Consider the following 27662-nt stretch of genomic DNA (forward strand, 5'->3'; position numbering starts at 1 on the left):
TCTCACTCTCTCTAAGCCACTTCAGTGCTCCAAGTATCACCCCTTATCATCACTCCAAATGCCTCCCCGCCTTGCCCGTGCTGATTATTTTTAGTTGGGTTCGTGCCTGCGAGAAGCTGAGGGTGGGAGGCTTCAGCTGACCCTCAGGGAGCTTTTCCAGCCTGTGTCAGCTGAGGATTTGACTTCGTGCTACTTGGGGTTTGTTGGTTTGGGGTTTTTTTTTCCACTACCCCCCTGCCAGCAGAACTGGATTTAGCAAACGACCATCTCGGCGCCGCCAGGAAAACATGCTCCATCATTCACTGTGATGTGTGCTGATGAAGGGGGGGGAAAAAAAAGGCTTGTTCATCCATCAGAAATTCAGTGATGCTGTCTCTAGGTGAGCAGTTTGCCAGCGTTACCTAGTGTCACTCATTAGACACAAGATGTAACAGTCTCATTTACTTTTCGGGCTTCCTGCCACTTAGTTGCTTCCCCATTTGACTTCGCATGGGAAACGTCAGGTTGTTTTTAGCCTCTGTCGAGCTCGGCTTTCAAACCCTTGCTCGTTAAGCCCAGACACAGCGTGTGGGCTGCATGCACAGCAGAGGGGTTTGGAAGCCCCCGAAGTGCCCTGCTGCCCGTTGCTGTTAGGCTTCGCAGCACAGCGTGTGCCAGAGGCAGGGAAGGAAGCAGTTTCTTCCCTCACATCACCAGGTCTTTGCTTTCCAAACCGCCTCAGCTTTGGCTGCATTTTAGCTGTGGTTTTTAGAGGTTTGTGGGCTTATCACTCTTTAATATGTCTGTGGTTTTGCATCGAGGTTGATTGATGCCCTTAGCCCCTTAAACTCAGACTGGGGGGAAGGGGAGGCCAGAAAGTGCAAGGACTGGGGTTTCCTTTGAAGAAGCAGAACCAGGTGCTCGAGCAGATGATTTGTGACCAGAGCTCTGCTGGTGTCTGGGAGTGGAGACACTGGGAGATGCAGGTGGGGCATGTTTTGATCCTGAACCTGGGAGTTTCCCTTTGCTGTTTGCCTCTGTATTTCTACGGCTCCTCTGGCTGGACACAAGGTGTGAAAGCTGGGTGGGGGGAAGGTGAAGCTGTGGGTGCTGCCGGTTCATGTAGCTCCCTCTACACACAGGGATGTGGCAGCTGCTGCCATTCCCCAAGCTCCCAAAATTTCCTGTGGCCGTCTGGGCTGTCAGGGCTTGCAGCTAACCAGGTCCCAGCATGCAGCTGTGGGGATGCTCCAGTGGCTGTCACAGTAGAGCTTATTGATGTCCCTCTCCTTGCACCCTGCTTCTGTGGGCAGGAATGGCCCTCTTTGTTTTTAAGAGAGTCCCTCCTATTCGTCTGCTCCTTCCTGCGTCATCCAAGCTGCATCCCATCCTTCCCTGTTTGCATGTGCTGGCTCAGGATGAGTTTCAGGTCTGACACAGGCAGAGGACCCAGTGATTGAAGTGATGCTGCGCTGGGCTGTAGGAAGTGGCAGTGGCGACTCAGGAACGGTTCTGCAAGATGCAGGCTAGGAACTGGCATTCCAGAGTGCCTGGTTTTTGTGCTGGGACCAAAAAGCCTCTTAGGGCCTTCATGTCTTTACACCATCACATTAGTTGTCACCACAAGCAAGATCTTCAGGATGGAGAGGGTGAGGAATGGTCATTTATGACCCAACGGGGGCAGAGGTGCTAATCCCTGGGGAGCTGGAAAATCAGTGTCTGTCTCTGGCAGTGTTGAATGGGCTGATTTCTTTACTCATGGTTTTGAATGTTGTATAGAGCTTGTGCTAATCACGGTGGAGGGACTGGTGTTGAGATATGCATTACAGTGAGAATTCTGCAAATTCCGGAGCATTAGTGTTATTAAAGTGTCAGGCTGATAACTTCCTCGGCATTAAAACGCTTAATGCACTTTATCCTTTCAAACTCACGGTGCTTGGAGTTAAAGCACAAGGAAAAAAGTGGTTACAGAGCAGGGGATTAAGGAGAAAGGAAAAAAAGGGGGATGCCCCAGTGCCAGGCTGCTGTGCAAACAGCTTCCTCCAGCTCTTGTGCCTTTTGGTCAGGTTAAACCCCAGTCAGGCACGTTGCGACAGCTCTCTGAAAGCTGCTCTCGTGTCCCAAAGCAGCGCTGAGCTTTTCATGTTGCTGGAAAAGAGCTGCTGTGGTCCCAGTTTCACCAGTAATCTCAGGTGCACGTGCCAACTCCTCCCAACCCACGGCTGAGGGGTGGGAGGAAGGCTCTTCAGAGCTGGCCTGGGGCTTACAGGTATGTACCCAGGTGGGATTTTGGGGGAGAAACCCATAGGGGTGCGGATCGTATCTCCTCACATCCGTGGTGTGTGTGCTGGGTGGTTGTACCGCTTCTTCAGATGACATTAGATGGCACTTCCTACTCCTCGGAGCTTCCCAGGGAAGTCACTACGTGTGTGGGTGGAAATAGATGCTGGCAGCTGAAAGGGTTTTGCAGGGGAGAAGAGATGAGGGGCTGGATCCTTCCCTCTGCCTCCAGAGTAGAGGAAAAAACCTCCCTGACACCTTGGGCACAACCCCCCCGCCCCTTTTCCTACAGACGTGTGCCAAGCGCACCTCTCCCAAGGGATGGGGAGTGGTGGGGGGGGTGTCTGCTGCCCCCCGGGGTGGGGTGTCTGCTGCCCCCCGGGGTGGGGTGTCTGCTGCCCCCCTGCGAGGGGGGCTGTGTCTGCTGCCCCCCTGCGAGGGGGGCTGTGTCTGCTGCCCCCGGGTGGGGGGGATGGATGGTGCCCCCCGGGGTGTGTTTGTCTGCTATCCCCGGGGGGGATGTCTGCTGCCCCCGCCCCGGGGCAAGGGGTCTCCGCTGCCCGGGGCAAGGGGTCTCCGCTGCCCGGGGGAAGGGGTCTCCGCTGCCCAGGGGGAAGGGGTCTCCGCTGCCCGGGGCAAGGGGTCTCCGCTGTCCGCAGCGCTGCCCGGCGGGCGGCCGCTGGCCGCTGTCCGCGGTGCTGACCGTGCGCTGCGCTGCTGGGCAGCAGGTTCGCGGCCGGGTCCCGGTACCTCGGTGCCGTTTGCCATAGATCCCCCCGTGCTGAGGTCACCCGTTCGAGAGCATACGGCCCTCCCCACAGAGCGGGCGGCTTCCCCTGGTGCCCCCGGCTTAGCCCCGACTCGGGGGGTGCCAGCCGGGGGTAACGCCAGGTGATGCCATCTCTACCCTTCCTCTGGACTTTCACTGCCCTCGAAGCTCTTCACCTGGAAACCTGGTGCTTGCTGCGTGTCCGAAGCATCAGACACACCCCTTGGCTCCTTGGTGCCCTCTGCCCCTCGCCCTGTTTCCCCCCATGGACCCTGCTCCCCGTAAGCACGTCTGGCTTCCCGCACAGTGCTGCTCTCAGCGCCTCTCCCCGCGCAGCAGCGGGGAGGCATCCAGTCCCCAGGCAGTGAATTAGGAGGTGGTAGCTGCTCCTTTTTCATCTCTCTGATGATAAAAAAAAAAAAAAAATCTAATGCAATCATCAAAAAATAAAGCTGTGTTTTTCATGTCTTTGCCATTAGGAATGTCTCTTGCCAGCGCTCTCTTTTTCCTCCTACCCCAAATTATTGAGGTCTCAGCAGCGTTTAAAATCTTGTGGAAATTTACTTTTGGATGCTGGTGAAGGGGTGGGAGTTTGAGCGATCTCTAGGGCCATAACATTCCAGAAGCATTGTGTTCCCTTAATAAAAACATTTTTTATTTGGGAGCATAAATGTTATTTTTCCAAAGGCATCCTCCTGAATGGAGCTGTTCTTCCTTGTCCTTTAGCTTAAGATATTACTACTCTTGGGAGACGTTCTCCTGGCTTAGCAGCTGTAACCTTATGTTTATTGCATGTGTGGCCACAGCAGCCCCCTCACATAATTTTGTTTAGGACTGTGAAATTTGCCTTCAAAACTGAAATTGAATCCATTCTCCGCTTTCAGCAGCGTGATGGGTTTCTGCATGTATCTCTTTCCCAGGGATGTTTGCAGTTATTGATGCTGAGTGTTGCTATTTATCACAGACAATACAGAACAAAGAAGGATTTATTAATAAGTGCCCTGTTCCCCCATGCTTTCCTGAGGAACCTGAAGTGTACTATTTTCTCCTTGCCCCATTTATATCTACGTGGTTTTGCTCCCGTCCGGTCGGATTAAATGCTTGCTGAGGAGAAGGAGCTGCTTTGTGGTGTCTGGGGGGATGTGGGGGGGGTTGGCTTCAGTGCAGCAGAAGGCTCTGTGTCACTGGCTGGCAGCACGTAGGGTAAACAATGTGGAGCCCCATGAGACTGACACCAAGATGTGACCCAGAGGTGTGGGGGACAGCGTGTGTTTTGTGTCTTGGTGGCCCCGAGCAGCGCCTGGGCTCTTGGGGATTGCTCTGCCTGCCTTTTGGCACAGGTTAGTTTGTGTCAAATGAGGAGATGATCCATGGGCAGGAGTCCTGCTGTGTGTCCTGTGTGGCAGGAGCGATCTTGGGAGGGGTGAGCAGCATGTATTGAACACCTTGGCCCTGCTCTTGCCTCGCTTACAACCAGGTCCTGCAAGGACCTGTGGTGGGACCCTGTGTTTGCCCATCCCTTGCCCTCCTCTTGGCCTTGCTGGGGGTTGGGCTGAGCCGCAGCGCAGGCAGAGAGGGAGAGGATGTTTTTGAGAGCTCCTGCCTGGAAAAATTGGTCAGTCACTGGTGTGGGGACACTGATTCTTGCTGCCGTTGAGGAAGGAAAGGTGCCTAGGGAAGTTTGGGTGGATCTCCCCCCTCCACCCTCCCCGTGCTTGCTTATGCACTAGCTAAAGGTCAGTCACCATTTGCATCCAACGTGTTTCTCTCCTTCCCTGGGCAGTTATGTCAACAGAGGGTTGTTTTCCATCTGACCAAGCCATGGTTGCCCCCGGGGTGAGAGAGTCCCCGCTGCTGCCTTTGCCAGGCCAGCAGAAGGCCATCATCCCCCAGCCTGTACCGCTGCCCAGCGGATGCAGGAGAGAGGAAAAGAGCCCCTCTTGGGCTGCTCCCGCTCTCCAGCCCCACAAGATGAGTGTTAGGCATTTATAGGTTTTTCTCCATGGATACATACGCGGGCACGTTGGTAAAAATACCCACATGCACACGAGTATATTTATCTGTAGTGCAGTGAAACCAGTGCAGGCTGCGAGCCGATTCCCTCGGGTGAAACGCCATCCTTCCCTCCCAGCCCTTTCAAAGGGGAGCTGTGCTGATAATTAGTGCAAATATTTTGAATACAGAACTCATCACAGGCCTTTGTTGCAGTGACAGGCAGTGACCTGAGATGCATTTCTCCTTTCTTAATGCACCCGGAATATGTAATTAAGAGGTGACTAAAAGATTCCCTCTCATTCTTTGTTTTCTAATATGGCAAGGCTGTTATGAAATGCTGCCCCCTCCTTCTGTGGCGCTCGGCTCCCCGTGACAGATGCAGGGATTGATATTTGCTCCACTCTTTAAATCGTGTTGCTCCCCCTGGTTTCGGCCAGGATGGAGTTAATTTTCTTCCTAGCAGCTGGTGTAGTGCAGTGTTTGGGAGTTGGGATGAGAGCGGCGCTGATAACACCCGGATGTTTTTAATTGTTGCCAAGCAGTCAAGGACTTTTCAGTTGTTCACATTGCCCTGCCAACGGGAAAGTTGGGGGCACCCAGGAAGCTGGGAGGGGACACAGCTGGGACAGGTGACTCCAACTGGACACAGGATATTCTATGCTGGTTATGTGATGCTCAGCGTGAAGGGGGGCTGGTGAGGGGAGTGCACGGCTCCAGGATGTGCAGTTTTTGGGATGGTCCAGCTTCGGGACAGCTTGGAGCTGTGCAGTTCAGTGAGAAACTGCATTTGTGTATTACCAGTCGTGTATATTTTGCTATAAAGTCCTGTTACTGTTACTTCTCTCTCTCGGCTTTCCCAGCAAACTGACCTTATCCCAACCCACGAGGCTGGCCTTCGGTTTTCCTTTCCCCTCTCTCTCTCTTCCCCTGCTTCCCCCAGAGCTCCCGGCTTTGTGATGCTCAGCTCCTGGCTCAGGCTATACCTGCCCCCCATTTGGCCCTCACCTTTACAAGTCAGAACGGCCCAGGAAAAGGCAGTGGGTTAGCTGGCTGCTTGTGTGACAGGGGCTGTGAGGTGTGGGGGTGGTGGTGGGGTGCTGCTGGAGGGGCGCAGCAGGGGAAGGGCGCAGCATGGCATCACCATCACCCCAGGCACTTGGCAGCTGGGCTGGCTGGGCGCAGGCTCAGTGCAGCAGCACTGAGGGGTGGGAGGAAGGGAGCTGAAGGTGGTGTGTGGAAATAAGCCCAAGATGGGGGGCAGAGAGGGCAGGACGGCCGCAGCGGAGGGGTGTGAGTACCCACAGCAGAGACCCCAGGCTGTCGGGTGCCCTGGGTCTGGGTCAGCCCGGCATTGGCGGACGCGGTCAGGCGCCGTTACGCCGCGGTAAATGCGGCGTGACAGCACCTGAGCGAGTCTACGTGCAGAGCAGATGTCTCCGAGCTGGGGCTGCACCACATCGTCATGTCATCAATTATAGATCGCTTCCCTTGCCATAAGCAGGCACTCAGGAGCGGGACTGTTAAAGGAGACGTAATGAGACTTGAGAGCAAAAGGGGGACTCGCGAGGAGGGAGCTTTGTATTTGGGCTTGTTTCTCGCCTGGGAGTCGGCAGAGGGTTGGCAACCACCTTCCTTGTTCCTTGGCCAGCCCCGCTGCCCTCCTCACTGCTGAGCTCCCAGACTTCCCATCCCCTTGCAGCTTTCCATGGCGGGACCCTCACGCCGCAGCGCTGGGAAGGGGCACAGATGCCTCCTTCCCTTCCTGCTGCTCTCGGGGCAACTCAAGCCCTTGAGGGCTGGATCCTGCTCTGCCATCCTGGGATGGCTGCGGGAGCCTAATGGCCTCCCAGCACCCCCAAACCCCCTCCCTTGGCTTTAACTCACCTATTTACTTGTTTGTTTGTTTAATTGTTCCAGTTAGCTGCCTTTACCTGGCAATCCCCCTTCATTAAAAGGAATGCAGGGCTCCTATTACGACTGCAGAGTGTCGTCTAGTGTTTTCACTGAACATTATAATTTGCCACGTATGAAAACCATTTCCCGAATTAATTTACCTACCACAAACAGTTTGTATTTGATGGAAATGCATTTTTTTTTTCACGTGGGTTTGCTGGGAAGGCTGGCTGGGGCTCAAGAGCTCACTTTATCCATCCGGCGTGAGTAGGAGATAGAATTTGTTTAAAAAAAAAATAAATAACACACCCACCCCCCATTTTTTAATACAATATGGCCCAGCAATAATCTCTGAGGCAGACAGCAAAGGCTGTAGAAAGCTCCATCTGTGGCATTTTAATATGCAGCATTGTCTCCCTTTTTAATATCCCCCCTTCCCTGGCTCGTGTTTGTGTAAGTGAGACGTGCGGGGCTGTCATCTTCCCGGGTCACGTTTTGATGCTTGCAAGGAACAGAAGTGGAGATGGATGCAGCCGTGGAGCCCTTCCCATATTAACACGCATATTTTAGAATAATTGATGCTGAATTCATTTTGCAGCCTCGCTGCTTCTCCTCAGCCTTCCCCCCCCCCACTCCCTCTTTCATACAGGCATGGAAAAAAAAAACACCCCACCAAATCCTGTTAGCCATCCAGATGGCAACTGGGTGCTCTCAGCTGAGCTGGGCCCTGCTCTGTGTTTTGGAGGCTGCTCCCTGGCCAGGGAGGGCACGGGAGCTGGGGGTGGGATGCCCACGGCTGAGGGGTAGTCAGGGAGAGCATCTGCACCTTGTGTTAGGTGCTGGAGGGTGGGAAGAGGCTCTTGCTTAGATACCAGCCTGTGGATGGCTTTGAGCTGCTAAAGCCAAGCTTTGCAGGCGGCTGGGTCAGGCTTGGTGGTGGAGGTGGCCTTGCTTGTCACCTGGGACAGCTTCAGTGGAGCTGTGGAGCTTCCCACAGAAACACGTTCATCAAAGTGCCTCCTGTGGACTTTAAAACACTCTGGGGAAGGGCAGAACGAGGCCTCTGCGGATGCTTTAAAGGAAGAGTGGTCAAAAAACATCTCAAAGCTGGGCTGCTCTGAAAATCTGTTCCTGTCTGGGCATCGTCTTCAATTATCACATGTCACCAACCACCCAGATAAACCCCTTCTGTGGGAATAACTGAGAAGGGCTCCTGTGCTGAGCCGGCTCGATGGGGTTCATGCTGCCAGTTTGGCTGCACCCCTCCTTCGCAGGGTCTGTCGCTGCCTCTCATCCCTGGGGTGTGATGCTGAGCAGCCCTGCCCCGTGCCTGTGCACACACAGCTGAGCCCACAAATAATCCCTTGCACATCAGTGGCCATTTGATGTGCTTAAAGTTAAGCCTGTGCCTAAGCACGAGGAGGATGTGGGCTGGCAAGCTCTGCACCACGCCACTGATGCTGGTGGTACCCAGAAAGCGGGGGGGACACCCCTGGGTGTGGGCACTCAATGTGAGGCTGGTAGGAGCATCAAACACCTCACCAGAGGTGGCAGAGCCCTTTTTGGGTGCAGGCTGGTGCCTGGTGCCGTCCCATGTGCAGCTTGTAAAGAAGCCAGTGGCGTGCTCCCCTGTAGCTCAGGTTTGGAGACTGCAGCTCCTTAATTGAGCACCATTACCGAGCGCACGGATCACCTGCCACTCTGCTTGTGTTATTACAGCCCAACCTCACGCGTTCTGTTTATCTCATTCCAGGACTACTGTCAGCAACACCACTCTAGGCATAAACTTAATTATATCTCCTCGGGTAGCAGCGGGGAAGTGATTTATTGCTGTCTTTTGTTTCCATCCTCCCCTCACCTCTCTGTGATTGCGCTCTGGAAGACACACAGTCCTGTTTTCCTGCTCTGGAGATGGTTAACGCTTGTCTGCAACTTTGCTGGAGCTGCAGAGCCCATGGCTGAAAGTTGGTGCTGGCCAGATGCCCATACTCGGACCCAGGGCCCCCCCGGCTCTTGCATGGACCATCAGGGTGGTGCACTGTGTCAGGGTGCTTGGGGGCTTCCAACACTAGTGTTCTGCAATGCTGTGGACAGATTTCTTTTGAAATAATTAGTGTGCAAAGGCAATAATCACCTGGCTGAGGTGTCACCTCAGGAGGAAACGTGCTGGCTCTTCGGTGCCTGTTCAACCCAAAACCCGTAGACTTCCCAGCCAGACCTCTTGTGCCAGCTGGTTTTGCTCTCACTCCCTCTTTCCCTGCTTTGGGGGTGTGCTGACAGAAGCATCCCCCAAGGAGGAGGCTCCTCGCTGCTCGTGGGACGGTGTGCTCAGCTCTGCTGCCAGGGTCAGTTCCTGAGGGAAGCAGAGAAGTTTGGGAAGTGGTTTCCCTTCCCTGTACCATCTGATAAGGCCCCTGCTTCTCGCTCTCTGGGGAAAGGGAAGGTGTGTTAATTATTTCTGCCTTCTGGAAACACCGTGGTAATTAGCAGTGCCGCAGAGAGCAAGCTCTGGCTAGGCTTCTGTGTGCTGCATGGAGGAAAGAGCTCTTCATGGCTTTTTAGAGACATTTTCCCTACAAGATGCAGCTGTGCAGCTGTCTTGGCTCAACTGCATCTTCGGGCTGTGCCTGGAGCCCCTGGAGAAGGTGTCTGGCTGTGTGGGGTAGGATGGGGTTTGGGATATGGCAGCTGAATGTGATGCTGGGTGTGTGCTCAATGCCTGGGCACTGAGCAGCTGGGGACAGCAAGTGCTGGCAGGGCGTTAGGGCTTGGCACTGGAGGAGGGTTATGGTACCTTGTCTGGCTGTCCTGCTCTCCTTTCTGCTTCAGCACAAGGGTGGCAGAAAAACAAGCCCCAAAGGGAGCAGAGTAAAGTGGGGCTCTGTCTGGGCACATCCCTCTCAAAAGCAGGGCTATGCCACAGATCCATCTCCTGGTGCCTCCTCTCCTTGTCACATGGGGATCAGGGTGAAGCTGGTAGCAGGCACCTAGATTATACCCAGAAGGCAGTTGAGTTCCCTTTCACTCTGGGATTGACCAGAGAGGGTTGAACATTCAGTGTCCTGCACTGAGCTCTCCTCTGCTGCAGCTGGAAGAAGCTGGAAGGGGGGTAGCTGAGGTCTTTCTTGCCCCATGGGCAGCTGTTGCCTCAGTGGGGTCGGAATCGGCTGGCAGGGGTGCATGTGGTGCTGAAAACGCTGCCGGATGGTGAGCTCTAGTTAGGTGTGGGATGCTCTTTCGTGTGTGCCATGGGGGTTTTTCCCCCTCCCAGCAGCACGGCTGCGCGGGACGCGTGGGCTCTGAGTGTCAGCATGCAGAGCAGGGCGCCGCGGCAACGCGTTCAGCGAGTCTCTCCCTGTGGTTTGAACAAATTGCTGATTATTTCCCTCCCCCCCCTCATTATTCACCTGACAGAGGAGCAGGTTGGGTAATTAGTGAGTGTGCATGAACTTTGCAGAGCTTTTATGACTAAAATGCTTGTGAATCGGCTGGGCATTGTCCCCGCTGCTTTCACTGGTGCTAAGCCAGGAGCATCAGTCACTATCCCGTCCTGTGCTGCCCTCCCCAATGCTTTCCCTAGGAGAGCTCAGATTTTTTAAGCTCACCCTGCCCGGCAGCAGCACAGCTCTGTGCTCCTCTTGTTGTACAAGCCTTGGTGTTGCCTCCTCCTTGCTGCTTGTGGGTGAGGACCCTTCTTGCACGTCTGTGTGTGGATGCTGTGCTCACCCCTCCTCGCTCCAAAAATCGCCCTTTCCAGTGCACACGTGTGAGACAGCAGCTGCTGGGGACAGTGGCCAGCAAGGCTTGGATAGCAGCTGAGAGATGAATAATTTGTATCCCATCCGCTCTGAAAGGCTTTTTGGAGGCGAGGTCTGGCTGCAGCATCGCAGGGGGCAGGACTAGCGTGCAGTGAGAGCGTTCACAGGCTGGGCAGGGGTGGAGAGCTGTGTCCCTGCCCTAGACAGAGGGCTGTGTTCTGTGGGTCCTGTAGCCAGAACCTGCCGCCAAGCCCTCGAGGGGAAGCACCCCATGGCCTCGGAGCCAGCCGCACGCCATCCAGGAAGGAACTGTCTAGCCTGTGCCATGGGCTGTCCCTTTGTGCCCACAGCTCCCTTCTGCACCCACCCTGCTGCAGCAGCTTCCCGGCACGGGCTGCTGGCTCTCGGTGGCAGCCGGCTCTGGTCAGGCCAGCCATGACTGCTGAAGCTGGCACTGTGGCCTCAGGCTGTCCTGGCACAGTGAATGCTGTGAAGGTGCCACTGAACCGTGCAGAGCAGGAGGGGACCTTGGGCAGAAGGCCAGTGGCTGGGGAGGCGTCCCCCCAGGTCAGTGACGACTGTCCACAGTGTCCTTGTGTCCCTTGTCACAGGCGATGCTCCGACCTGGCAGCCGTGGGGGTGGGCACCTCTTGAGAGCTTTTCACGCTTGCCAGAGGTGAAGGCACCCAGCCCCCCACCCCCAACCCCCCCCAAATGTCACTGTGGGGAAGCAAATCGGAGGCAAGAGTGGGGCAGAGTGAGCTCAGGTCTCGTGTGTGTGTGCTGTGGGTGAGTGAGGTGCAGTGGGTCATTGCCCTCACTGGCACATCTTGGGGTGCCAGCTCCCAGGAGCTGAGCAGAGCACAGCCCGGGTGTGGGGGTTGTCATGTGTGTCTGAGCCATTGGGGTGACAAGGGGACGCTTGTTCCTCTCCCAGAAAAGGGGTGCTTTCTGAAAATAACAGGTGATGCCCAGGGGAGCCAGGCCTTTGTGTGCTCCTCTCTGCATCCCTCAGGTTAAACCTGAGCAGACTGCGAAGAGCCAGGGCATCCCCTAGCCCATTCCAGCCCCTGGACGCTCAGGGGGGAGGTGGAAGCACGTCATAACAAAATCTCATTGCGTTTAAAGACTTCCAGCCACGTGGAGCCTGCTGGCTCTTCTGGTGAGCTGCCTCAGCATCTCATTACTTGTTGCTAGGAAATTGCATCTTATTTCAAGGTTGAATTTGCCTAAGTTGAGCTCCCAGGCCAGGGACACTGTTGTGCTGCTGGCAGGAGCGTGCAGGATTTCTCTTCTGTGTGTCTGTGGTGACCTGGGTGCTGCTCACAGCTGGGTGCTGGGGGTTGTGCTGCATCCCACAACATCTGACTAATTCTTCCAGCCCTGAGTAATTTTTGTAGTCCCGTTTTGAGCTGTATGGAGTATTTCCCTGCTGTCTTTGAAGTATATACACTGTTACTCACCAAATCCCCCAGCACTTGCATGACAGGGCTCCCTTGGTGCCACGAGGGGATCACTTTGACTGCCAGCACCCCTGCTGGCAGCAGGTTGTCAGCTTCACAGCCACAGAAGACTGCAGACATGGATCCTGCCACCGGGGTTGGAAGGCATTGATTACATACATCCACTGATGGCTGATCCATAAGTGGCTGCTGAAGAGGCTGGGCAGGGATGTCCCTGCTCATGTCCCTGATGTGAGGGGGGATGCTGGGCAAGGGGATGGGAATTGGACCACAGATGCCCTGCACTTGTGTGCTCTCTCAGAGCAGTGTCTGCTCTTTCTGGGGCAGAGCTCTGGGCAGATGGACCATCACTCCGACCTACCAAAGTATTTCTTATGCTCTTGGATAATTTGGTACAGCCCGGGGTCCAGGCATCCCAGCTCCTCCTGCCCTGGTTGTTGGACCCCTTCCTTTGTCCTCTACCAACGGGCCATGCGGTCCTGGTTCATGCCAGGCACCTTGCCTCCCTCTTTATCATCCCGGTCACCACTCAGCATCGTGGCAGAAGAGCCGGTGTCCTGCCTCTCTTCTCAAGGAAGAGAGTCCCCACTCGCAGGGAGAGGGAGCACGCAGCCTTCCAGTGCTCATAGACCTGCTGAAGGAGGCAGGGCAGCACTCAAGTAGGCTTCTTTATGAAAGCCTCTGCCTTGTGACAACAGCTAAATATGCTGACAGCAATAATGATAAGGTGGCCCTGGTAGCACGCTCTCATCCCCGCTCGCGGTGAAGGAGAACTCTTCAGCGGGATTGCAGCTCGGATGTGGCTCACTCAATGCTGTACCAGTTTGCAGAGCCGGCACCTCTGCTCCTGCACTGAGTCTGCTCTGCTCAGCCTAGCAGTAACTCACAGTCCAGGTGCCAAATCCCTGCATCAGTTCCGCGGGATGAGCAGGTCCCGGAGTGCCTGCGGGCTCCCCTGGCAGGCTGCTTGCTCGCTGACATGCAGGCTGCTCTCCTGGGGCCTGCAGCAGGGGCTCGAAGGACCACGGCACGTTCCACGTGGTGCCATCTCCTCTGTGCCATGGTTGGGTGTTGGTGCTCACGCTGAGGCCCCCAACACCAACCAGATGGGGTTTGTTCTTGGATCTCTAACTAGGTCAACATACATTTGCCTTGTCTTAATAATTATTGATAAGATGCGGCGCATCGTGTGCCGTGCAGGAAGGGGGGATGCTCCTCCTCCCAGCAGTGCTGCTGTCGCTGCAGCCTCCATGTGTGGCTGACAATGATGTTCCCCTTCAGTGACTTAGTGCCATAGTACCTCCATTGGGGCAAGCAATGCTGAAGCAAGGCAAAGGTTCTTTCCCCCCTGGAAACGTGCAGCTCCCCCATTGCGCTCTGAACCCTTTCAGCACTGCCACGTGGGTGGATTGAGAAGGGTTCGTGGTGAACCACCACTGGTGTTTGTGGCTGTGGAGGCATTTCTTCTTTCTCTCCTCCTTCCAAAGGGATGGCACAGCTCATCTGCAGCATCTGCTTGAGTCCACAGGCTCGCTGCTATCAGTGAGCAGTGGGGTGCAGGCAGGAGGCAAGGGCAGGCAGATCCCTCCTCTCCCATCGCCAGCCCCTGTGAGCCCTCCTGGCCATGGGGAAGGTGAGGAGAGGTGCTTTTCAGCTGGAGCCACCGCTTCAGTAGGGCAGGTGAGCGGGAGGAGGGAGCCAGGAGTGTGCCACACACCAGGGAGGGTATCTGCATGCTGCCTTGTGGGGCTGTGCCAGCAGCAGGGACTCGTGGGCAGGAATCCATCAGCCCCAGGACAGGCTTTTGCAGACAGACCGGGTGGTTTTGGGAGCGCTGGCTCATACCTGTGCCCTCTTAATAACACGAGGACCAACTCTTTGAGCAAGGTGTAATGCAAAGAACAAATCCAAGCTCTCTCTCCAAGCCATTCAGACTTCAGAGCTGGAGAGGAGGTTATGTCCTGGGGATTTTTTTCTGTTGCTTTTCCAGCGCTAATGAGCGGGGAGGAAGTTCTGCTCTTTGTTCGAGTCGCATTCGCTGATTCTTTTTCCCCTGGCGAGTGGTGGGGAGGGGAGGAGGGGATGCACCATGCAAGTGTCTCCGTGGACACGTGGGACTGTGGCAGTCAGCGGCAACATGGGATCCTTCCACTTCACTCCTGAGTTTTCCTTTTGTAAGACTTCTGTTTTTTTCTTGTCAGATCAAAACAAAGTCTTGGCTTCAGTAGGATTCGTTTAAGCCTGGTGCAGGGCAGTGCTGTACAGCAATCATGTGGGTTTCCATGTTGCAGAGGGAGCTTTGTGGCATCCAGACTTTCCCCACAGGCTCTAGGAAGCTTCTTGCTCTGTTGTCTGGAGAGACAGAGCTTCCCCAGCATCAACGTTTTGGCCTTTGCAAATAGATCTGCATACACCACACAGCCAAGCCTGTTTCCAGCCCATAGAAATACAGAGGATCCTGGCTGTGTGCTTGGGCTCTTCTCTTCCTTCCCTTTAATTCGAGGGGGTTTGAAAGGCCAGCTGTCAGATCCGCATCATCCTACACATGAAAGCGGGTGTGAAGGCTGCGGCTTGGCCAGTGCCCTCGTCGAGGTGATGCACGGCTGCTGTCTTGTAAAGCTTCTCCCAGCTCTTCCAGGACTGGCAGTGGGGCTGAGATGTGGCTGGGGGAAGGACTGCTGGGGCTGCATGCTCACCTCCACCGACACGTCCTTGTAGGGGCCCTGAGGGTGCTGCTGCCTGCCCTCACCCATCCCAGCGCCGGCCGCCCCTCCGCCGCGGGCTCGGCACGACTTTATCATAGCGCAGCATGAATTTCATTAGTTTATTTGTCTCTGGCTCCCTGAGCCTGGAGATAATTTAATCCAGAAGTGGCGTACAAGGAGGAGCGAGGTTTAGTCTGCGGATCTTAATAACCCCCTCTGGCTGCCGTGGGTAAAGCCGGGCTTTGGGCTAGGCTGGGGTAAGGCTGCTGGCTGCGCTCAGCAGCGAGCGCGGCGCGCGACTCTGCGCCCCTCTGATCTCGTTAGGCAGATTTCGTGGCGTGAAATAACGACTGGGGCCTCAGCACGAGGTCTGTGCCCGTTGCTGTGGCTGGAGCCAGGGAGCTTGGTCGGGGGGAGATGGTTCCCTTACGCACGCATCTTATTTTTTCCCCTCCATCTAATCAAGGGAAGGTTTGCTTAGCAAGCTGCAAAAAATCATTACATATGCTGCTAGTGGCCTGGTTAATTAAGATCTACAGTTCTCTGGGTAGGAAAAGACGACCTATATTTACTGTATGTAGGAAGACATCTGTCAGCTAGAAGCGCTAGATATCCCAGTGCAGGTTTGTCCTGCTTTCTGCAGGCTCCGAATTGCAACTGTTTTTAAGCTCTGATGCAGCCCAAGTTAATTTTAAGATGACTGTTACTATTCTAAACATAAGGAAGGGCATATTTAGCCTCTCAGTACTCAAGAAGGCAAAACCCCCTGCATGTTTCTAGTAATTTTTCCCTAACAGTTTGCACAAAACAACAACAACAAATCCTATTTGGTTTCTGCAAAAGAATATGTTCGAGGGTGATCGTAAAATAGATTATTTTTAAATCTGCAGATGGTTTCCACATATTCCTCCTCAGCTCACTGCAGCTTTCCACCTCAGTAAACTGGTTTGTAATTTAGCCGAGGGCTGTGGAGCAAGCGTTCTGTCGTCTTGTTTTTCTTGTTCGCCTCCTTTATCCATGTGTGCACCCCCCCCTCATCCCTTTTCTGTCCCCTTTTTATTTCCCCTTGCTTTCCCCAGCCCATGAGTGGTTGGCATCAGATGGGTGGTCAGCATTGGAATGGGTGCAAAGGCACAACTCGTGATGGCCAGCTCCCTGCATCCCATGCCAAGCCCCTTGCCAGCATCTGTGGGTCCCTGCGGAGCCAGGGGGGCTCAGGTTAGGGCTGAGAGGGGGAACACCAAGCAGTGCTGTGGTGCTGTGACTCCCAAATGGTGCTCCTCCCCCTCCCCACCTCATTTCTTGGTGGGGGGAAACTCCCCCTGCCTTGGGCACAGAGGTGCCCGCTCGGTCTGGCAGGGTTCTTGCAGGGAGCTCCTCTGGCTGCTCATGCCACGGAGAAGGGCAGGAGAGGGTTTCCTACTGCTCAGCAGAGCCATGCACAGCCCTGGAAAAGATAATTAGAGAAAGGACACACTTCCAGTCCTGCGATAGTGGCTCTCCCCCCTCTTCCTCCTCCTCCTCCCTGCTCCCTGGAAGAAAACATGGCTTTTTGGGGGTTTTTTATTTCTTTGTTCTTCCGTGGTTCGGCATTATAATTATTGAGATTTCACTGCAGGGCAAAATGATCATTTGACAATGTAAGTGGGGAAAATAATTCTCATGTTATACAGCAGCCTCACTCTTATTATAATTATGGCCAAACTCCTGCAGACTGAAGTGGGGGCAAAGAATTTCCCCCTATGCTGGTATTTGTCTTCTCCAGATTTCTCAAGACTCGATTGCAGATGTGAGGATGTTTTTCCCCCCCTCCTGTATTTTTAATAACCCCAGGTTGTTGATGGATGGCAAAGCGCTGAAGTACCTGTTGTTTTCCCCTTTGTTTTCATTAGGCACTTTCCATTTCTGCCGTTCCCTGTGCTGGTGATGGATTTTTATGAGTGAGTCTCTTGGCCAGGGCTGCCCAGAATTGTTTGTACAGCCACGACAAAGCCCTGTTAACGAATTGGGAGGGACCTGATGAAATGCTGCGGGTCAGCCCCTCTTAAAACAGGGGACAACAATCACTTGTCCCGTGCAGGGCTGTTGTCGGGAGGGCTGTAGACGTAAGGATGCTGTGACTGGCTTAACTCGAAGCCGCTGTGCTGTTTTCTCCCCTTGGCAGTCCCACTGGAGAAGGGTCTCCGATGCGTGTCCCACCGGGAACGGGTCTGCCTTTGCTCCCTGTGCCGTAGCGCATCCCGTGCCGCCAGCCTGGCTCTGAGCATCCCTCCGGCCAGCCCTCTCCTGGGCTGTGCCGGGGGTTGGATGCCACGGTGGGGGAACGATGGGGTGCCAGGGGGGGTGTAGGAGTGTGCTGTCCCCCCTCTCCCCTGGGGCTGATGGAAATGAGCTGACAGAACAGAGGCAGCATTAGCCTAATTACGGCCGCGCTACCTCGGCGGTGGATTTTCCTTTCTTAGCCACTTCCTGTTTTCCTCTTTGAGATGCAAATTTTTGCACAGCCCTCGATCCAGATTCTCTTCTCATTAGCATGAAATCTGACTAGTTCTGCGGGGTATTTATTTATTTATTTATTTTTTAAAAAAAGGCAAATTAGAAATGAAATTAAACACCGTGCATCAAGTCACAGCAAAGCCCCCACACACACACACACACACGACTCTGCGGGGTGGAAGGTGGAGAGGGCTGGTGGGGAACGTGCTCGGGAATTGCTGAGATGCTCCAGCGCTTCGCTGCGCGGGGCTGCTCCGTTTCCCTCGTGCAGAGCCAGATGAGAGATGGACCTCAGCTTGGCAGGTACCAGGCGGGCAGAGCTGTGAGGGAGATGCCCTGCCAGCTTCCTCATCGTGTTGCCTCCCGAGCCCTCCCCAGCCCACGCTGAAGCCGCTGCCACCGGAGCGGAGGCAGCCACACGTTCAGCCCACAGACCGAAGCTGTTCATTTCGCTTCCCCCTGGAAAATGAGGCTTGTCGTAATAGGAGGTTCAAAAACATGATGCTAGAAAAATCAGTCTTTGAAATAAGTGTTATCTTGATGGGGTTGAGGGGGGGGTGGTGGTGGTGGGGGGGGGTTTATGCCTGCCATAGTCTCTACCCGCCGCAGCTCCGTGCTGGGAGAAGACTGGTAATACATCCGAGGCAGACGGCACTGTTTTGTGGTAAATGTCACTCTAGTAATATTTAGCTCTCCTCGGAAATAGAAATACAATTGAAACTAAAGCGATGAGGAGCTTGCAGCCTCGTGGGCTGGGCTCAGGGAGCCACCGTGCTCTCCTGCCAGCCCTGGCTCCGGATGCGCCCGCCCAGGGATGCCTTTTGCCTGGCGTCGCCTTTCCTTCCCTCCCACCCCCTTCCTTAGCTGCCCTTCCCAGCCCCTTCCCCTCGCTTTCTGGCACATAATGAGTTTGATAAGAAATTGTCTCGTTAACAGGATTAGCCATGGAAATCTCTAGTCCCCTCCTATTCATTTTGTAATGCTCTTCATCCTGTTCTGTAATTTTCTGCTGGTATTAGACGGATCTGGACCACCTCGGGAGATTAATTCCTCCTCCTCCTTTGATAGTGCCAGCATGGCTGGGGGGGGGCAGGTGGTGCCAGGTACCCCCATCCCGAGGTCCCTCTGCAGAGCTGTTCCCCCACCCCAGGGGAATTCCCCCTCCTCCTGTGTTGGTTTCAGTGGAAGCGTGTTGTTTCCAAACGAACGCACGCCTGCGAATGAAAGTCTCCCCAAACACTCCTTGTTTTCACTGCCAGCGCCTGTGAAAAGCTCAGAGGGGGATTAAAACCCAGAGAGGCAAACCCAGCTCTCCTTTATGCCCCTGTGAATCCCACTCTGCGGGCAGTGTAATTCAGGATTTACTTCTAGGAAAATGACTCGCAAGACCGGCCCTTTGGTAAATAATTACTCCTGATTTAATAACTCTGAGCAGCCCTGCAGGACACCTTGCTTCCGAGGGAGTTAATAGAAAGAGATCTTTCTTAACAGCTGTTCTCCCAAGTTCGCTGACCTGTGAGCCTGTGTCTGGGAAGTGGTGTCCGGGTAGTGAGTGAGCCAGGGGGGAAGGAGCGTGCCTGGAGCCACTGATGGGGAACAGCACATCTAGGAAGCAGCGTGGTTTCTGGGCTGAGATGAAGTCAGTGCTGGCGGTTTCCTTCAGCATCTAACCTGGCCTTTTGCCTTCCCTCCCAAAAAACGCTTCCTGTGCACAAAATCAGGACTTCTCCTACACCGTTGGTGCCCGGAGAGTGAAATGCAGATGGTGATGCCGTTGCGCTGAGGGTGAAGTGTCAGAGATGCTGATCCTTACACGGGTGGTAGGACTCTGGGCGATAGCATGTATTTAGGACAGGGAGAGCAGGGGCATGGTGGGGGAAGGGGATGCTGTAGCAAGGTGATTCCCACCTGGCAGGCTCCCTGAGAAGGCAGTTGTTTATTTGCCAGCTTGTGCTCCCAGCAGCGTGGGTGCCCCCGAACAGATTCACTTCCTCTGCGTCCTTTGAGACTCTCCATTGTGCTGCTGGTGGAGAATTTTTGGTGTGGGGGTGGCACCTCAGGAGCCGGTGAGAGTGGTGAGGTCTGGCAAAGGTGGGTCCAGCTGCTGGTGTTCTGTGCTGCCTGCGTGCCAGCCACATGCTGGCTGCTCACTCCCTGACTGCAGGGAGCAGGATTGCCACCGCGAGCACCGGATTTTACTGATCCCCTGATTGTCTTGGCGGGCATTTTCCTAAGTCCCACCAGGAAAATCCCTGGCTCCAGAGGCTGTTTCCACTGACGACCATCACAGCAGCTGCCACAGCAATGCCCCGGCCCAAAGCACATCCCCCCAGCACCCTTCTCTGAGCACCCCGTCTCATCAGAGCAGGATGGAGGTGCTTGGTGCTGCGTGGCCCTATCTGCCATCTTCATGCAGGCTGTCTGTGCCTCAGGCCAAAGGAGAGGCTCTAAATACAGCGGTCAGAGCTGGACTGGGAGCTGGGAAGAACCCATGGCATTTCCTTTTGGACATGCTGCCTGATCACCGACAGGCTGGGGTTCTGCAATGCTGTGAGGTGTTAGGAGCCGATTCAATGGGAACGGAGCTGCTGCTGAGCGTGGGATGGGCTCTGCTGGGTGTTGAGCGAGCCGAGGGCCCTGTTCCCCCCAATCTGCAGGGGGGTCTGCCCTCTGCCTGCACCCAACTGCAGCTGGGTCCCTGAGGTGTCGGGGAGCAGGTCCTGGCACCGTGGCTGCCGGGCAGCGGTGTGACAAGGAGGGTGACAATGACATCCGCCTTTTAAACCTTGCTTTCTTTTTGCCTCTCTCTCTCTCTTTTTTGTTTCATCTCTCCCTCTCCGAAAAGCCATTTAAATGCAATTCCATTCTTAAAACCTCTCCCTCATGCATGCCTAATGAACGTCAGGCAGAAGCGCCGGCAAGGGGCCCGAGTAGGATCCAATCTCGCCGAGTGTCGACAAGTCATTTGGAAGAAGCCCTGGGAGCGCGCCCGGTTTTATTACAGTGTAATTAGAAATAAAATCTTGTTGCAAGAGGAGAATGAGAGATGGATGTTAATCCTGTAACGGGAGGAGATGGAGCCACGCTTATAAAGGAGATTAAGGAGGGGAGGCGGAAAGCCTGTCACGACTCCCCAGCTTCCACCCCTCCTCTGCCGTTCCTCCTCTCTCTCTGGCTCCACAGCCTCCAGCAGCAGCAGGCAGGCGTGTGGCCAGCGAGAGGGGCTTGTGTGAGCCTGAGTTAATGTTGGGATGTCTTGGTTTGCCACCCAGTAGCAGGCTGCAGGGAGAAGGGACAGCTCGGGCAGGCACTCGGCACATGCAGGGACAGGCAGCTGCGTGTGCTGTGCCCTCCCCAGGATGCTGCGTGGCCAGGATGCTGAGGATGCGGCTACCATGGCCTCTGAGGACAAGGTTTCTGGGACACGGTGCTCTCTTCAGGCAAAGGGACTCTCCTCCCTGACCGAGGAGGAGAGAGGAGAGGGGAAGCTGGTTGGTGCAAAGCCTGACCCACTTGCTCAGCTGCCATCGCTTGCGTAGCAGATGCCCATGAAACTTCAAGGCAGGAGCATCCGGCTGGGCGTGCAGCGGCTCCGCTACAGAGGAGAGATGCGATGCCTTTGAGAGGGCTGGGGGAGCAGTGGCTGCCTTACACCTCCCCAGGGACCCCGACTGCAGGCAAACGTGGAAATAAGTCTGTCACGTATCATGCAGCTTTCCTTGCATTTGCATTGGGCTCAAGTCACTGTTCTGCTGTAACGCCTCTGGGACGGACAGACAGACTGACAGAGCTTTGATCCAGGCCTCCTCTGCTTTTGGCATTTGCTGTGGCACTGAGCCAGGGCCATCCTGCTGGGATCAAAGGCAGCTCCAGTGCGTGGCCACTGCCTGGCAGCCAGCTCCTTTGGCCTGTGCTGTGTGTCATCCCTCTCCAAGCTGTGTCCCGCTGCTCCAGGGGTGACGTGCCCAGAGCCAGCAGAGAGATGGGGCAAGCTGTGCAGTGATGGGCAGGAGTTTCCCTGCTGCCTGGGTTTGCTGCTCTGCCCCACCGAGGCTCACTGTTCCCTGGCAAACCCGGGTGCTGGGCGAACAGAGCATCCTGGAGCAGCAAAGTGCTGTTGCAGCAGCAGCAGCAGCAAATTGCAGGCTTTGTTCTTTGGGGCTTCCCCCTCCGTGCCTTCCCCCCCTGGGGAGGCGTTTGTCACTTTAAACGTGGCCAGAAATAGCACCAAACAGTTATTGGATTTGTCCGGGATGCCTTGGGATGCATATGCTCCAAGTATGGCTAATTCATAAACGCTGGCACCTATTGATTCCTGAGCAGTTAAAACAGACTGCGTAAGGAAATATTGGCCCCAGAGTACCGAGGGAAAGTTATCTCATTAGTCTTATGAACTATAAAATGTGCTCTCTCCAGAAGCCCTGACCCCATTGTTTTTATAAATCTATATTGGATAGAGCAGGAGCTGGTAACCTATATCGACAGCAATTTTTTTTCCTTGAAATTGGAAGGCCCTTGGGACTGATGCTGGAGTTTTGCAGCTGCCACCGGCAGCAGGATGCAGGAGAGGATTTCGGTAGCAGTGAGTCTGTGCGTGTTGCCCATGTTGTGTGTACACGGTGAGAGATCCTCCTCACATCTGCCATGCAGGAGAGTGTGTGTGTGTGTCCCCATCCTCGTGCTGGGGCTGTCATCCCAGGGGCTGCCAGGAGCTCTTGGCTGCCCCATTCCTCTCTTGCAGGGGTGGGCAAGAGGCACTGGCGAGGGGTTTTGGTGAGATGTTCCCAAAGGCAGAGGCTCAAGTCTTGCTGGAAGAGTTATTAGAGGCACATCGCTCCAGCCCAGCCACGGATGTACTTAATCCTCTGCTTCCCGTAAAGCTTTTCTACCTCCTGGCAGGCAGAAAGATCTGATTTTATTCAGCGACCTTCCACGTTAATCTCTCCAGCAAACTCAGCAATAAGTCACTTCGGTGAGGTCTCTGTCGGAGCCGTTTACATCAATTATTGCAGCTCTCCCTTGAACCGGCGTAACTGGCGCTCCTGGATGGAGTTATTCGCCCCTTTTGGGAAAAAGAGTGGAAGCTGTGCTGTCAGGTTGGGTAGACCTTACCTCTCATGCGATGCTGTCTTTAAAGCCGTGGCTTGTGAGGGGGCAGAAGCCTCCCATTGCGGCACAGGAGAGAGGTGGATACTAAAACCTGTGGGTTTTCATGCCCATTACTCTATCCGGGGCTGATGTTGGGGCTCAAGCCCCGTCTTGGAGGCTTGATCTCAGATGTGAAAGCTGGGGAGCTCCGGGAGGCTGGGAGGGAGAGGGTGGTAAGTCCAGGCAGAGCTTGGTTTGCTGTCCTGGCCATCGATGCTCTCACCTTGCCCACTGTCTGGGCAGGAGCTGGGGGCTCCACTCCCCAGTGCCTTACCATACGTGGGAGTTTGGCTTTGGTGGGTCCTGCCACCGCTGCCCCAGGTCCGATGTGGGGGTAGGGGGTGAGGGCAGGCAGCACCGCTGCTTTCTGCTGCTCCGCTGGCTCCTTGCGGGCCGCTCTGGCTCTTGGAAGGCTTTGTTTCCAGAGGAGGAGGGCGGCATGTCTGCAAACAGGGCTGCAGTTAGCCGTGTGTGGGGAGGGGGGCTGGGGGGGGGGGGGTGAGGGGGGGGGGGGGGGCGGTTGGGGCTGCCACCAAGCACTTTGCAAAATGCAGCCCCTGTTACCATGGAAACTGCCTCCCCCACTCCCCCACCCCCCCCCCCCCTTACTCCCCCCTCAAATTCCAACGCAGCCAATGTTTTTCGCTTACTGGTTTGATGGGAGATGAAAAATTAATGTTTGATTTGCATGTTATTTCAGCTGCGCTCGCGGGACTGCTCCCCCCCCCCCCTCCCCTTCCCTGTGACGGGGGTTTGTACGAGTCCCCCGGTGCCTCCGACCGGCAGCGCGGAACGCGAGGCCTGCGCGGCCGTGCATCTGCTCCCAGCTGTGTCCTGGTGCAGTGTGCAGGCCGCGGCGCTGCCGTTACCACTGTGCCTGAGGTTGGTGGGGTTTTTTTTTTGGCTGGGGATCCTCACACCCCTCTGAGCAGGGGTAGGAGATGTCCCCATGCCTCCCACAGCCATCCCAGTGCCCGTGGTGTGCTGTGTGGGGGCTGCCAGCTGTGCTCCTGCTGCTCCCAGGGGCAATGGGCACGGAGCTGCCAGCCTGGCCGCTGCCTCCGCCTCCTGTTCTCCACAGCCGGGTTCACGTTTTGTTAAGGCTGCTCTTTCCTCGCTGTTTAGAGTCCCTAATACTGTCATATCAAGCAATTAGAGCCAAATAAGCACATCGAGCTAAGCCGCAGCTGGAACGGGGCAGTGCCAGCAGAGCTCAGGGCTGCCACCACCTCGGCTCGTGCCGGGAATGCTCTCAGGTTCCCTGGTGAAGAGCCCTGTTTTCTGTCTGTCTGTCACCTTGGGCAGGGCTGCTGGGGGCAGGGAGAGGCTCCTGCAGTCCAGCCTGGGTCCATGTGCCCTCATTTCCTGATTTCCACACGTGTTTCTTCCGCTCTGAGTCCAACCATGGCCTTTCCCTCCACCTAAATTGAGGACTGGTGCTCCCAAGGCTCTCCCAAGCCAGGGACCTGTGTGGCATCCAGGTGCTCCCATAAAGAACCAACAGCTGGCTCTCTGCAGCAGCCAGGTCCCAGTTTGCCAGGCCTGGTGCAGGACTTGAAGGAGCGGTTTAAAGGATGGGGTTTGAAGGTTTCAACTCCGAACGTCCAGCTCCACTAATTACCTCCTGCTTCTCTGCATTTGCTGTGTTTGGCAGGGGATGCTCAGGCTGGCAATGCGGTGCGGCCGAGCAGATGGACCACCCCATCCCAGCTGGGGCTCAGTGGTGGCTGGTGCTGGAATAAACCCCACAGGAGCCGGGGTTGAAGGCTCCTCTCGCCATCAGCTCTGGCAGGCAGGGAGAAGGTGTAACAGGGGTTTCTGGGTGGGCAGGGGGGCTGCTCTGCAGTGCCTCCGCTCACGCCACTCTCCACAGAGCCACTGAATTGTTCCGTAGCACAGGTCTTTCTGTCCGTGTTAATTACTGTTAATATTCATGATGGATTATAGGGGTGAGGCCAGCTTGGTGAGTGAGTGGAAGGCTTCATTCCTCGCCCGTGCTGTCATGTGCTTGGCTCCAGAACCCGCTGGCTGGACAGGGGGCTGCTCCGGCAGTGGCTGCCCAGGGCTGTGCAGCTCTGCCTGCTCTCCTGCCCCCCTCCCCCAGCGCTCAAATATCAGCTCGAGCCCTTATTTGTTTTCACACACTTCTCAGTAAGTTAAGCTAATTATTAACTCAGCGGGACGGATTCACTTTTAATTGCTGCGTTGCTATGCAGCGCGTGGCGGTGTGGCGGAGGGAGCATCGTGCCGGCGGAGCGTCGTGCTGTGCGCTCTCCTCACCCTCCGCAGCCACAGCATCACCACAGCTGTCCCAGAGCCCGTTGCAGCAGTCAGCCAGGGCAGGGAGGGGAGAGGGCTGTAGGCAGGCTAAATCCCCTGAATCCAACCCCTGGGGAGGATGGGTCTGGGTAAGGACACCCTGAGCATGTGCTGCTGCTCACCCGTTTTGGGCCAACTTTGCCAACCTGTGTGAAACCTCAGCTGCTGACGGTGAAGCCAGAGACCTCACCCTGGAGCATTCAGGGTGTGGGGGAGCAGGGGGATTACTTGCCAGGCCCCTGCCCACGGCTCCAGTGCCTGCCCGGGGTGCTGAGGCTCTGCCTGACCTGCCACATGGTGTGCTGGGTCTGGGCTGCCTTGCTCATCCTTCTTATCCCTTTGTGTCTCCAGAAAATAGGTTTTTTATTACTTCTTACGGAGGTTTGTACATATCGGACGTGCAGAAGGAAGATGCCTTGTCCACCTACAGGTGTATCACCAAGCACAAGTACAGCGGGGAGACACGGCAGAGCAACGGAGCCAGGCTCTCGGTCTCAGGTGAGCCCACCACTGCCAGCAGCACGGTGAGGGGAGATCCCCACACCCCTGAGGGTGTCCAGCCCTGCCTGCTCCCCTGCCTGCCCATGGCGGTGACTGTTTCCCCAGGGTGCAAAAGGGGGAGCAATGGTTGCACTACCTCCCATCCCCGCAGCGAGAGGATATCCCAGTGTTGGTGGGGGGGGTGGGTGGGTTAGGAGGTCCCGTCGGGGCTGCGCAGGAGCTTTGTGCTGCCTCACTTGTGCCCCAAGCACGCAACCCCGCCCCAGCGCTGGCCGCGGCGATCGGCAGCGCGGCGCGGCACCCCGAGCAAGAAGGCGATGGGGTGAGACGCGATGCGATGTGACAGCCCACGATGTGAGCAGCCTGACGCGATGTGACGAACATGCAAGTGATACTGCAGTGCAGGCAGCGCAGTCCCTAGTGCCGGGTGTCTTGGGGCGCTCCCGGCTCTGCTGACTGCCCAAATTACTCCGCTCGGGAGAGAGTTCGCCCGACTCGCAGCCACGTTGCCGCTCCCGCCACTCTGCTGCAGCGTGCCCGCTCTCTGCCATATGCTTTTTCCATCCTCGGGTGTGCAGGCTGTGGCTCCCACACTGGCTCCTCAAATTAACCCCACAGAGCTTCGGGATGGCTGGGTTGGGGCTTGCCTGACCCTGTCTCTTGTAGGCTGGGGGGTCCTGATCCTGCCTGTGGCCATCCTGCTACACGGCACCGCAGGAGCGTGGGCATTCACTGGGTGTAGCATCCCTTCTTCTTGATCTGGCCTGGTCCCCTCCTGGTCGCTGTCATTATTTACACGTCACAGCGTTTTACTTCTGCTTGGGAGTAATGAAAGAGGTTTCTTTCCCCTGGAATTTAATTTCACGCCTGAGACTTGGTGATTAATTTTCTCCTTTCCCAGCTGCCTGATGGGCCCCTTTGCTTGTAAATTTTGAAATGTGCCACAGAATTTGTGTATTTTGCACCAATTAGGTGTCACCTTGAGTAATTCCTCGGGTGCTGAGTTTATTTGTCCCGTCAGCTTGTAAGATGCATTTCCCTCCCACCTCCCTGCAAGCCTCCTGCCTTGGCCAGCGGGAGCTGTGCCAGCTGTCCCGGGTGGGATAGGGCCCCCATGCCTGCCCTGACACCCTGCTTGTGGGGATGGGGGAGAGCTGCTCTGTCCCAGCTGACGCTCGGGTGGTACTAGTGTTGCTGTGCAGGGGGCTGTCCCTGCAGGAAGAAGCCTTGCCACCTCCTCTTCGCTGGGTGAGCTTCTTCCCTCTCCGAACCCAGACCCGGCGGAGTCCATCCCCACGATGCTAGACAGCTTCCAGTCCCGGGAGGTAAAGACGGGCTGGCTGGTGGAGCTGCCCTGCATCGCGTCAGGCTACCCTAACCCGGCTGTCCGGTGGATCAAGGACGGGCGCCCTCTCCCTGCCGACAGCCGCTGGACCAAGCGCATCACGGGCCTGACCATCAGTGATCTGCGTGTGGAGGACAGCGGGACCTACATCTGCGAGGTGACCAACACCTTCGGGTCTGCAGAGGTCACCGGGACCCTCACAGTCATAGGTGAGAGCTGAAGGGCAGGGGCAAGGCGCAGTGGCAGGGAGACCTCGGTCTGACTGCCCAGGACCCAGCTTGATAAAGCCTCTATAAATATAAAGCCTTTATAAATATGAAGCCTATAAATTGCAAGCCTTGTGTTTCAGCATGACATGTCATGCGCTGGAAGCTGCTCTTGCGACGCAGCGTGTCCAGCATGGTGCTCGGAGCGCTGGTGGCAGGTTCATCACGCCGCAGCGAAGCATCTGCAGGCACCTCCTGATTTACTGCTTCAACTGGGGTAGGGAGAGGGGCTTTGGGAGAACTTGGAGCAGAACCAGGGGGTGAAAATTGCTGGAGGGTGACGTGGGTTTTATGTTAGGTGCCTCTGTGCTTTGTTTTGTTGGCTTCCATAAAACAAGCTCAGTAAATGCGGTCTGGGCAGGCCAGGTATTTATCATGTGCTTTGTTCCTGGGGTGTTCTTCCTGTGACCGGCATCCCAGCAGTGCCAGAGCTGCTGGGGCTGGAGAGCATGGCACCTGCCCTCCCTGGAACAGTGGTGCAAGGAGCACACCACCAGCTGGGTGCTTGCAGCCTGCTGGGAGCTGCCCTGGCACATCCCCTGCTCAGCACTGTACCCCATCCTGCTGATCAGTTGGATCTTCTTCCTCCTCCTCCTCCATGGCCACTGCTCTGCCAGCACCTCTGTCAGCAGGGAGGACATGGAGGGGGTCACTTGCCCTGTTGCACTGTGACTGCATGCAGCCTTGCTGGTGCTTCCAGGGCAGGAGGAAAGGTGGAGAGAGCGAGATAAGGATGAGCTGCCTC

General features: G+C 55.8%; 1 protein-coding gene across 1 annotated transcript in view; it reads left to right on the top strand.

The window, feature by feature from the left end:
* The window catches only part of DSCAML1 (DS cell adhesion molecule like 1), a gene marked incomplete at both ends in the record, with an annotated part of 103411 nt that overhangs the window by 49398 nt on the left and 26351 nt on the right, over positions 1–27662 (top strand). The window contains 2 exons of the mRNA XM_084274850.1: positions 25157–25303; positions 26582–26860. Coding sequence (XP_084130976.1) covers positions 25157–25303; positions 26582–26860 — 426 coding nt within the window. The remainder of the gene's footprint in view (positions 1–25156; positions 25304–26581; positions 26861–27662) is intronic.

This window comes from Gallinula chloropus, assembly GCF_964237585.1.
Source record: "Gallinula chloropus genome assembly, chromosome: 24".
Classification (NCBI taxonomy): Eukaryota; Metazoa; Chordata; class Aves; order Gruiformes; family Rallidae; genus Gallinula; species Gallinula chloropus.